Here is a 12221-nt window from a genome sequence, read left to right on the forward strand (position 1 = left end):
CACCAAGGCTTTAGCCCAGAGGGAAAGCGCGTGGCCCAGGGCACGGGAAGAGGCCACGGGGCTCTTGGGTTCTGCTCAAGGCTTTGCCACCAGCCTGCAGCCTCCTCCACTGCTCCCAGGACAGTTTCAGCCCCGGATTCCCAGTCTCTGCCCTCACCCCGTGCCCCACAGGCTGCTCCAAGGTTCCCCAGCCTGGCGCCGCGGTGGCTGCTCACCCACGTCCCGCCACGGTGGGTTAAAGGTGGCCTGGCCAAAGCCCAGCTCCCCCAAAATTCAGCCACAGCCAGAGGACTCTGCAGGTCCCACTGGCTGAGGGGTCATTTGTGCCCCACGGAGCTGCAACCCCATCATTTGGGGGAGCAAAATGGCTCCCGGGGCTGTTTCCCACCCACAATTTCACAGCCGGGAGAGAGCGTGGTTCCTGCCCTAGCAGCACCACCGCCCATCACGCACCTTTATTTGTAGCAATTCTTGCTATTTTCAGAAGGAATGTTGGTGGGTAGGCTGGTCACTGCGGTGCAGGAATGAGCAGCAGCACGGGGCCCCTGGGACCCCCCTGTTCCCTGTCCCGCTGGGGGAAGACAGAGTTTTCCCAACCACAAAGAGGTCCTGAGCACAGTGGCATCAGTCTGGGGGCACCCAAAGTGCAGGGGGTGGCACTGGGGCTGAAACCCCCACGACCGCCAACTGCGTTGTCCCTTCTGATGAGTGAAGGGCAGGGAGGGGGAATTTAAGGCAGGGGGTGTAAATCTGATGCTTCTCAGATGATCTGCTGAGGCCCCCAGGAGCTTCTGGAGTAGAAGCATCACTTTCTGCTCTGGGATGTCAGCCTGGAGAGCTCTTGGACCTCGACCAAAGCTGCCACCAGTCCATTCCACTCCATTTTTCCCCATTTCACCCCTTCCTGGGCGCTCCTGGAGCTGCACATACAAAGCAGCAACTCAGACCTCTGTGTCTGGCTGAATTTTTATGCAATTTGGTGGCCACAAAGATGCCCCCCCAAGCTCCACGATGTGTGTTCGGAAGGGGGAAGGCAGCCCCTCTCACCGCCCCTGCTGCAGCCTTCCCCACCACTTCGGAGCAAGGACCGTGTGCATCCCTGGCCACCTCCACGTCCCACCACAGCCCTGGGTGACCCAGGAGGGCCATGATTCCGTTAACGCCCCTCTGCAAAAGGCCAGGCTGGGGCTTGCAGGGATGTTCTTCCCAATCCCTGACCTCAGCCTCCCTGGTGTCTGTGGTCTCCTTCCCTGTGCGAAGCCCCGGCAGCGGAATCGGGAGGGGATCGCCCCGATGAGCACCGAAGCCAACAGTGCTAAGGACTCGCTGTGAGGGTAGGCAGCTTAGTTAGGGCAGAGCTGAGTCCTGACTTCTCTAGGCCATCAAGCTGCAGCCAGGAAAACACCATTTTCCAGTGACACCCAACCTCCTCCCTCTTCCGGGGCACCTTGCGGAGCGTGGTCAGGGCAAGCTCCACATGGGATGAGCTGCGGTTGAAGCAGGCCACGATGCTGGCTTCAAGGAGGGCAGGAAAGGGGCGTCCAGCCAAACGAAGCATCTCTGCCCACTCCGCGTTTTAAGCGGCGCATTTTAGGGCAGGCTGTCCTCGGGAGCCACGTGGCCACAGCCCCAGCTCTGCCCAAGCCGTCCATGGAAACACAGCACCAACTCTAAAGGGGTTTTAGGGATTTAATCACTTGGGGGGGGACTCTGGGCAGAGCAGAGCTCGCAGCCTGGAGCAAGCTGAACAGGAGCCAGCAGTGTGCCCAGGTGGCCAAGAAGGCCAATGGCATCCTGGCTTGTATCAGCACTAGCGTGGCCAGCAGGGACAGGGAAGGGATCTGACCCCTGTGCTCGGCACTGGTGAGGCCGCCCCTCGATGAGTGGGTCCAGTTTTGGGCCCCTCACTCCAAAAAGGCCCTTGAATGACTTGAGCATGTCCAGAGAAGGGCAACGGAGCTGGTGCAATGAAGCTGGGCCATGGGGCAGGCACAGCCCAGGGCAAGGCTGTGTTCTCCTTGCCCCATCCTCTGCCAGGGCTGCAGACAAAGAGCTGCCCCAAAGAGCTTCTCCACCACAGTGTAAATTTGGCCCCGCTGCCCAAACTCAGCCCCTTGCGCTGGGCTGCCCCTGCTCAGCAGAACGAAGGAAAAAAAAAAAAAAAAAAAGACAAATACCATTAAAAGGCTTGGAAAATTTTATTCTTTACTGAACTTTAATAGTTTTTTTGTTTGGTTTAAACACAATAAATATTTCAGTAAGAGCATTTAACAGACTGGAATTCAAACCCACTGCAGTACCTCAACTCCCAGCGCCAGGACCCCGGGGAAGCGATGGGGGGCCCTGGGGGGCCACGGCAGTGCTGGGACTGCTGCTCCCCACCAGGCTCCTTCGTCTGATCCACCTTTAGGGGAAACCCCACGCCGAGGGACTGCGCTTGGTGCCGGTGGGGAGCCCGGCAGAGCCCCCCCCCCGAGCCCCCGCGGCTCCTTGGGAAAGGCTCAAGGAGGGAAGAGACAGAACCAAACCACCACCCAAGCCCCAAACGTGTCTTTCCCTGCATCATTTCACAGCCCCGGGAAGAGTGTCGGCTCTCCAGCCCCACTGTGCAGGGAAGGGGGGGGTGGGGGGGGGACAGAAGGCCGATCTCCTGAGTCCAGTTTGTGCCTCCAAACTTGTTCCTAGAAGGACAAGGTGGTATCACCAACTCCTGCCCCACTCTGCCCACGACAACTCAACAGCCACATGGCCAGCGGCCTTCAGAGATGCTCCGAGGGGCTGCGGAGAAGATCTTTGTCCTCCCCAAGAGCCAGGACAGTTTGCAAAACCACCCAGGTGTAAGGGTTGAGCCTGAAAGGCTCCAGTTTGCGCCACGGAGCCCCGCCAGGGGCTGGGTTTGATGCTGCTGCCTTGTTTTGCCTTTAGGTTACCGCCGGAGAAGAGAGCGACTCAGCCCTCGCTCAGACCAGAGCCAAAACCAGCCCCGGGACCCACCACCCTCCTCTTCCAGAGGGACTGGCACCAGCACGGACCACCACCAAAACCAGCATGTGCTTCAGCTTGAGGGACAGAGAGGGTCAGGCTGAAGCACACCCAGGGGGAGTGGGACGGAAGATTCTGATTAACGCCATCTCCAACCTGAAGCACAGCACCAGCTCCTGCCAAAGAGCCGCCACAGCCGCCGCTGGCCGAGACGAACGGCCCCTCGTAGGGCGAGCAGAGAATTTCACCAAAAATCTCCACTCCTGGGGCAGCGAGGCCCTGACCACCTCCTCAAGACCAGCCTAGAGACCTCTCAAGCCAGGCCTAACCACACTGGGATGGCTCTTAGAGACCTCTCCCAGAAGCTAAGAGGTAGCACCCATTGTCACCACGTCCCGCCAAGAGCAGCCTCCACGTCACCTCGGCCACTGCTTCGACAGCGCGGCCAGGGGGAATGGGGACAAAAGCAGGATAGGTCAAGTTCGCAACCCCAGGCCAGGGCTGGGTTCCGCGTTAGAAAAGCAAAGAGTAAACGAGGTTTTAGCTGAGCCCGCTGCATCGCCGCTGAAGCGAGGCCGACACGCTGCACCGCCAGGTTTTGGGATGGGGGTGCGCAAAGGAAAAAGCAAAAAGGGACAACTGAAAACAAGAGACTGCTTCAGGAAGCAGTTCCTGCAGGTTTCAGAACAAAACAAACCAACAAAAAAGTTCCTGCAGGTTTCGAAAGGATACAGACACCCCCCCCAGTTTTGCCACAAACCCAGGTGACCAAAGCTCAGCTACGGCTTGTGTCTGCGCAAAAATCAACTGTTCCCTTCACCTGCCTATGAAAAAAACAAGATCTGAGCTAGTGTCCAAAAAGCACTACTTCTCCAGAGACTTTCCAGGTCCATCACAAGCACAGATGCTCTCAGAGAAGAGTTTGGCCTTGCTAGAACTGACCTGACTGCGATTGAAACAGCTCTCAGTCTACAAACTGCAGGTACTGAAGGCACCCAGGGGGTAACATCAAGCCAGGTCTATTTAAGGAGATTAAATACATTCCCAGAGCCTCAGAAGCTCACGCTTACACCATCCTGCCCCCCTGGCTCTGGCAAAGTGCCTGTCTCAGGTGGCTGATGTTTATGAGAGGCTGCTGTGACCGACGACGGCAGAGGAGGGGAGTTAACGGCAGCACAGGGGGGGCAGGAAGAAGCCAAAACCCCAGCACGTAGGTGCTCGTTTTGCCCGGTGTTGGTTCGCCCACAGGTCAGCCACAGCCTTTGTACCTGTAAAACATTGCTTTTACTGCGACGGGCGGTTTTACCCAAATGCCAGGAGGCCCCAAAATCTGCACTTCAACCCTCAGCCCCAGCTCTGCTCGGTGAATTCCTGCGCTAGGTCGGCGCAGAGACCGAGGGGAAAAAGGCTTCAAGCAAGGCCGCCTCTAGGCCTCGGCCGTGTCACACATCCCAGGCTCCCACAAAAACCCACGTCAGAGCAAAAGCTGGTGGCATGGGGAGGACCAGGAGCCAGCAGCACCAGCCAGCCCTTCCCACAGGGCCCTGCCTGGAGCCCGAGGCCCCGTGACCAACATCCCAGCAGGTCTTGGAGGACTGCACCCCTCCCTGAACTGGTTTTTTGTGTGGGTTTTTTTTTTTTCCTGGTCATACTCTGCATCGAGAGAAAATGTGCAAAACAGGTTTAAGAAAGCATCAGACAGTCCTATTATCGACTCAGCGGGTCCATCAGTAATTAAGAAAAGATGATGAACGCTGTCCCTGGAAGAAGACACGAGGCAGATCAGCTCTGGAAGGAGGTGAGGAGTGAGGGCACGTCCTACCCAACGACCCAGCCCCGTCCCAAGGAGCATGTCCCACTGCAGGGACAGAGTCTGGCCAAGCAACCACCACCGGAATACAATCACCCCCAGCTGCTGTTAGCAAGAAATACCTTTATTCTTAAGACTTAAACCCACGATTATTAATAAATGGTTCATTTCTCAGCATGCCCCACCCCACCAGGGCAAGACAGTTTGGTCTGTCTTTGTTTCCGTTCCCCTCCCAGAATCGGGGAGCAGAAATCACTTAATTTCTAACAGCCCAAACAGAAACCACCCCCCAGCTTCGCAGCAGCAGCACGAGTTGGGCACAGTCACACGTGCCCTGAGACCAGGCCTGCTCCCTCCTCGCTCTGCCACAAGCCTGGCAGCCCTAGAGACCAGCGAGCCTGTTTTCCAGCACTGATTTAAGGAGATATTTTTCTAGCTTCAAGGTGCAATAAATTAAGGCACCAAAAATCCAGGACTCTCCAAAGATAAAGCCTGTGCAGATAAGAAGTGGTTCCAGTTTTTGAGAGATGTTTCTCCTACAGCACAACAAACATTTGCAGGATTTTAGAGAGGAAGCCCTGCTTCCACAAGTTTGTAACCTCACAAAAGGCTTTTTCAGGGTTTATTATGTGCTGCAAAAGCACACCAGCTCACAGCTAGGTGAGACAACAGACAGACAGTGTATTACTGAGACAAAGTGACATCCTACGATTTAAGATCAGACAACTCACAGCACTAGCGCTGGCCCAGTCCTCGGGGCCCAGCAATGCTAGTGGGAAGAGACAGGACAAGGCAAGCTCCAGGCTTGGGCCCCCAGAGCTCAGCTGAAAGCCCACGGGAACACCTCAGGTATTCCCTGGTCCTGCAAACACACGGAACTAGAAAGTAAATCACCCAACCTCCGCTTTCCATCAGTGCTGCTAGCACAATTTTGCTATCTGAACACATCCTGTAGGTAATTGTGCCCCATTTCAAGATTCCCTGTTAATTCTTGTGCGAGTGTGACTTAAATTTATCTCCCTTCATAATTATTATATTTCATTAAATAGCAAGAGTCAAAAATTCAAGCGCAGCCCAATTCATTTGTACACTTAGGTTTTTTTTTTTTTTCTCTGTACAACGTCAGTAAAATAAGATAGGAGTAAGCTACTTTATTAAATAAACTCTGAAAACCATTTGCCCCCTCTCCCAGGTGAGCCACCCTTCCCCGAGAGGCGGGAGGCGTCCAGCCACGCCAGCACGCAGACGTTCAGCCGAGGATGTCAGCCCCGACGAAGGCGCCAGCTCGCTCCTCGCGGGGCGTACCGTGACCGAAAAAAAAAAACCCTGACGTGGCACCCAGGGAAGGCCTGAGCTTGCCTCAGGATTTCAAGCCTCATAGTCTGCATGACAAGGATTCAAATTTACAAAAGAAAAAGTATTTAAATAGTAGTTACAGTCTGAAGGTTTCCTAAGGCAGGAGGAGTCTTCACCTGCAGAAGGAAAACGCTGTGACCAAGCTTCTACGAACCATGTTGCACAATAATCAGTGTAAAAGCGACTTTGTTCCCATGGTAATTACATATGCACAATCTGCTGTGCTTGTTCACTTCCGGATGCAGCCTTTCCAGAGCCTGGGTTTAAGCTACACTCTTCATTCAAGCACAGGTCTTCGTTAAATAAAGTGAACAGAAAAGAAAATCAGCATTCAGTCTTCACCACCCCACTCTAACTCAATTACGAAACAAGAAAAAAAAAAAAAATCATTGCAAACATGTCTTTTACGAACGGACAGTAAACAAATAGATCCCTGGATGAGACATGCAGCCACTGGGGACGATGGTTTTGAAAAATAAAGTGATATTTGGAAAGGACCCCACCACACACACACCTGTGAGCTTTCTGAGATTGCGCACACAACCAACACAACACTTATTAAGGTGCTTCTCCGAGCGGTGGATCGGAGCCGTCGCTGGTCCGGCGGGAAGGGCAACGTGCAGACTGAGCCTGGCCACGCTGCTGCGAGAGCAGCGGCTCAGGAGCACGCGGTGACCCAGCAGAGCTGACCTGGAACAGCGAGTTCCTGCTGGGGGGAAAGAGGGGGCAGCTGGGCTCGGCGTTAGGCTGGTGTAAGCCACGTTCTGCTGCCAAGCGCAGCGCGGACAGGAACACAGTTCAGACGTGGCCCCAGGTACCCACAGCTCGAGCAGGGGAGGCAGAAGCCACCTTCTCGCTTTTACAGGAAATTGAGCCCTGATTTTCTAAGCCCACCCCAAGTAGAATATTACTAGTTTTGTGTGTTGTTCTTTTTCTCCTCCCACACCCCTAAAAAAAAAAAAAGTGCAAGTATTTGCCCAAATAAGTATTTGCCCAAGTAGGTGAATGCAGGAAGGCAGGACAGAACGTGGGGGAACTGTCACCATCTGCTCCCAAAGTACCAGCCCGGGACAAGGGCTCTCTAGCAGGATGAGGGTCAGACATAACCCCCCCGACCACCACGATGTTCCCTTCACCTTGCAGAAATCAGCGGTTCTGTTGGTTTTGGTGACAGGTCGAGATGCTTTGCTCAGGTAAAGCCATTTGCATCCCCAACCGGCTTTACCTGAGCAAGAGCTGGAGTTTGAGGTTTCACCGGGAACATTCAGCTGGTCTAATATACAGTAATAGCGACCTGAAAGGCTGCTCTCCTCGTCCACTTCCACCCGAAACCGAAAGCTTGCGCTCATGGAACAGCAGCAGGGGCTGCCCCGTACCAGTCCTGCCCTGGCTGCACCGGATACCGTGCGTACTTTGCCCTGATGTCTGTCCAGAGGATAAGTTTAGATCTGTGGTGATGGTTGAAGTATTTACAGGTATTTGCAGCAGTTATTTACAGTACTTCTGCAGACCGCAAGCCGATTTTCTCTTCCTCCACTCCTAGTCAATCTGGCGTGGGCTTCTTCAGCGAGAAGGGCCGTATATTGAAGTGCCTGCTCAGCTGGCTCACCTGGGGACAAGGCAAACAGGACCGGCTTAGCGAGGCGAGGGGGGACAAGGAGGAAAGCGGGCAGAGCACTAACCTGGTTCCTGCACGGCCGATCAAGCCCCTGTCACCTTCCTGCACCCACTTTCCCCACCACTGCCCACCCTACGTGCTCCCGGAGCCAAGCCCTGGCCCTGCCAGCCCGACGCTGGGGCCAGCCGGGCACGTGGCCCCGCAAGGTGCAGCCTTGATCCCTTCCCAAAGCTTCCTGAGTAAGCCTGGTCTATCCAGGAGCAGGCTCAGCTCCGTTCCTGCCCTGCTCAACAGTCAGAAACACGCGCCCTGAGCCCAGGCACGTGGAATTTTACCTTGGGGTACTGTCCCTCCCAACAATATTTTTATCATTTTCCTTAAATTACTTAATCTCGGATATCTATATATAAAAAAACCCGCTCCCTGAATCCATTTGCAATTCAAACTGGAGGTCGGGTACTTTACATTGAGACCACCAAGACACACACAGGAGGGTTACAGAAAGAAGGGGAACCCAACACCAGGCTTTGGATAATCAGGCCCCTTTTACACCACCCTTTGGGAAAAGCTTTCACCACCTCCTTGGAGGACAGGAGAAAACCAGAGAGGACCAAGAGCTGCACCAGGAAAAGAGCTTTCAGTTTCTGAAAGTTGTAGAGAGGAGGATGAAACAGGTGGTGTGGCACTGGCATCTGGTGATGGCACCAAGAGTGAGCAGCACCGGAGGCCGAGCTGGGCAGCGGGTCAGGGCAGAGGGTTTCTTCCCAATCATTCCCCCCAGGCTCAGAGCGGTCAGAGACTTAAAAGGCTCTTCAGCTCAAAGTTCCTTTTATCCTGGAAGAGGAGACTACACAGATGGGTCCTCGGACAGCTGGAGGGGAGGATCGAGGGGAAGATACGCAGAGCACCGAGCAGCTCGCTGCAGGGGCTGGGCAAGCCTGGGCGGGCAGGATTACACCATCCGGTCAGGCCCCGTCTCCAGCTCTGATTCCAAGACCAAATTTATTTAAGCTTCTTAGCTATTCAAATCCTTCTTGCATAGAAGCCTCATTACACTAATTGGAAAGACAAGACAACCTGGCTATTATTTTTTTGCTGTAATTACAGTTCAGACTCGACTCCGGAGGCTCCACATTAGAGTTGGGGTTCCCAGGGGATGGGGCTTCCCAAGGAGGGAGGACACACAGCCAGCTCCGCAGGGGCCATCGGGTCCCTCCCCCTCATTCTGGGGGCATTTCTAACAGGACTCGGTCTCCTCCGAGTCTATTTTTTCTCATAATCAAAACTCAGGGAGTTGGCCCAGAGCAAGGGGAGCAAATCAGTCCCTGGATTTCTACACAGCCCCTGCAGCATTGCAGCTCCAGTGTCCCCACCTTCCCTAGCAGGGACACCCCCGCTCCATCATGGCTCTCCCAGTGACTCCAGCATAGGGCACGAGAGCGAGGTTGCAGATGAAACCAAAGTAACACCGACAGGCAGTTTAATTTTTATCCTAAGACTCCCAAATTAAGGACTCACGGCCGACGCGCAGACACCGTGTCTAGTGGAGCTGCCCCTCCCACTGCGCAGGGTTGCGGGTCACCCACACTGGCTGTCACCCAAGCTGGTCACTAAGCTGCCACACCAGCCAGGAGGAGTTAAACACGGCAGCAGAGATGCAAATATTTGTTTCAAACTAACCCCATGTCCAACAGCCCCCCTGCCATCACACACTGTGTGAAGCTGGCTTCAAACCCACATGACAGCCTGCCCAGGCCTCTCACAAGGAAGTCAGCTCCCCTTTCACACGGTCACGGACGGCAGGACACAGAGCCGTTCCCGCTGACATTCCCGTTTTTTAAGCAGACTATTCTCTGCCCCAAACAGCCCCTGAGCAAAGCCTGCCATCAGCTGAGTTCACCTACCACGACCACTCCGTAGTGGATGTGTGCCAGGGTGAGGAAAGCCGTTAACAAGTAGAGGAGAAGTGTTTCGCTGTTGGGCGCAAACCCGGACACCACCACGAAGAGCACCCCCGCTATGGGGAGCAGCATCCAGTTGAGAGGCTGGCAGCGCGTGCTGCTCATCTGACAGACGATCAGTTGGCACTGCAGGAAGAGAAAGCTGTCAGGGCGTGCACCCAGGATCAACTCCGCAAGCCCAGAGCTGTCCGGAGCGCAGAGAGGACGGTCACACATGCGCACAGAATCCCAGAATCATCTCGGCTGGAAAAGCCCTTGAAGCTCCTCCAGTCCAACCATGAACCTCACCCTGACCGTTCCCAACTCCACCAGATCCCTCAGCGCTGGGTCAACCCGACTCTTCAACCCCTCCAGGGATGGGGACTCCCCCCCTGCCCTGGGCAGCCCATTCCAACGCCCAACAACCCCTTCTGCAAAGAAATACTTCCTAAGAGCCAGTCTGACCCTGCCCTGGCGCAGCTTGAGGCCATTCCCTCTTGTCCTGCCGCTGGTTCCTTGGCTCAAGAGACTCCTCCCCCCTCTCTGCACCCTCCTTTCAGGGAGTTGGAGAGGGCCATGAGGTCTCCCCTCAGCCTCCTCTTCTCCACACTAAACCCCCCCAGTTCCCTCAGCCGCTCCCCATCAGACCTGTGCTCCAGACCCTGCACCAGCTCCGTTGCCCTTCTCTGGACACGCTCGAGTCATTCAATGGCCTTTTTGGAGTGAGGGGCCCAAAACTGAACCCACTCATCGAGGTGGGGCCTCACCAGTGCCGAGTCCAGGGGTAAGATCCCTTCCCTGTCCTTGCTGGCCACGCTAGTGCTGATACAAGCCAGGATACCATTGGCCTTCTTGGCCACCTGGGCACACTGCTGGCTCCTGTTCAGCCAGCTGGCAATCACATCCCCCAGGTCCCTCAAATACCGTACCAATCATCTCTGCTTACAACTACCACCAAGCGGCTTCCCCCCGTCCCCGCCCCAAGTTTCTCACTCGGGATCTTTCTTTGCATTAGAATTCCTGTGGGACACACACAGCAAAGCCTCCCGTGGGGCAGGATGGTAATAGGGAACAGGCATTGAGGGCATCTTTAAAAGAAAAAGGAGTTCCCTTGAGCAGAGCGAGCCGCACCAACCAGCACGAGCTGCTGGAGCCAGGGCACGGAGGCACAGAGCTCACACATCTGAGGTGACAAGCAGAGGTGCCTTTGTTAAGGTCTTGAGCAAGCACAGATGCAATATGCAGCTAAACCGGATTTTGGCAAAAGCTTTAATCCCCCACATTTTAAGTTCATCCCAAAAAAGGAAGCAGGAACTCCTTTGATATTAGCAGTTTGCTGTTCGCAACACAGAGGGTGCCCGCGTGCGTAAAAACACTCGATTTAACTCATTCTCTAGTTTCTGAAGAGAGCTGCAGCACAAAATTCGCAGACCCCAAACCCTGTCTGCTTTCCTGTTTGTTCTTTCAACCCTAGAAAAATAGTAAAGCTGTTAAGTTTACTTTCACATCTCCCTTCTCTCCTCACATGAGAGCCAGTCTCTTCCTTCCTGCCTCCCAAGCGCTCTGGCAGGCTTCACACTTCCCAGGGGATAAACTGGAGCACGAAGCAAAAGCCACTTACAGAAATGTTAGCGAAGGCTGTTCCAACCATGAAATAGAAGAGCCTGGGATGGACCTCCAGGATGTCTGTCGGGGACACAAAGATCCACGTGGTGCAGAGCAGGAACAGCAACACTGGGGACGCCAGCGGCAGCATGATTTCATACACAGAGTGGTGCTTCAAGGTGTTGTTTTTATAGGCCCTGAAAGGCAAGCAAAAACCTGAAAACTCCTGGAACCACAGCCGAGAAACTCCTGGAACCACAGCCGAGAAACTCCTGGTCCCTGCTGCAGAACCTCACTGGCCATTCTGCTATTCAAAACTGCTGCTATCAGTCACAACCACAGTCAGATGAGGAAGGTGCACACCTTCATTTTAGCCTCAAAACCTCCCAAATTCCAGAAGCACCTGGTCGTCCAGCTCTCTGGGTTGTGACCACCAGGACAAGCCTAGAAAAGTCAGGGACCCTTCCACAAGACCCTGCTGAGCAGGCTGCCAGCCCACTCCTCCCAGTGCACCCTGCAAACTGGGACCTTCTGGTGTGTCAGAGCCACTTTGCCACACTGAAAACAGTCTGAAAACTCCTAAGGGGGAAAAAAAAAGTTCCAAGAGGCTTTGGGGGCTCTTGCTAAGGTGTTAGTGCAGGGGGGGAGACCCAAGGACAGAGGAACTTACTTGTAGAAGTTATACAGGCTCATCGGCAGCGTCACAGTGAGCGCGCAAGCTGGAAGAGAAAGAGCCACGTTACTACCCCATGAAAGAGGGAGACCAGCACGTGCACCCCACGGAGGGGTAGGTGGTCGTGCTCTGGTTTAAGCTGCTTGCACCAAAAATAGCTCTGAGATGCGCCGAGACAGCTCGGCACGTTTAAAAGTAGGTGCTCCTAATTCTGGTCCAAGAGCTGTAATTACAAGT

General features: G+C 54.6%; 1 protein-coding gene across 3 annotated transcripts in view; it reads right to left on the minus strand.

Annotated features, from left to right (window-relative positions):
- Window positions 1–2179: 2179 nt before the first annotated feature.
- Window positions 2180–12221, minus strand: part of SELENOI (selenoprotein I) — a 36974-nt gene continuing 26932 nt past the window's right edge. For 2 of the 3 annotated variants that reach the window (XM_074820382.1, XM_074820383.1), the window contains 4 exons: window positions 11982–12030; window positions 11328–11508; window positions 9671–9853; window positions 2180–7757 (listed from right to left, as the gene is read on the minus strand). In XM_074820382.1, the coding sequence (XP_074676483.1) occupies window positions 7641–7757; window positions 9671–9853; window positions 11328–11508; window positions 11982–12030 (530 nt within the window). In that variant the 3' untranslated portion in view covers window positions 2180–7640. The remainder of the gene's footprint in view (window positions 7758–9670; window positions 9854–11327; window positions 11509–11981; window positions 12031–12221) is intronic. The other variant, XM_074820384.1, reaches the window with a different exon arrangement.

This window comes from Strix aluco, chromosome 3, assembly GCF_031877795.1.
Source record: "Strix aluco isolate bStrAlu1 chromosome 3, bStrAlu1.hap1, whole genome shotgun sequence".
NCBI classification, from domain to species: Eukaryota; Metazoa; Chordata; class Aves; order Strigiformes; family Strigidae; genus Strix; species Strix aluco.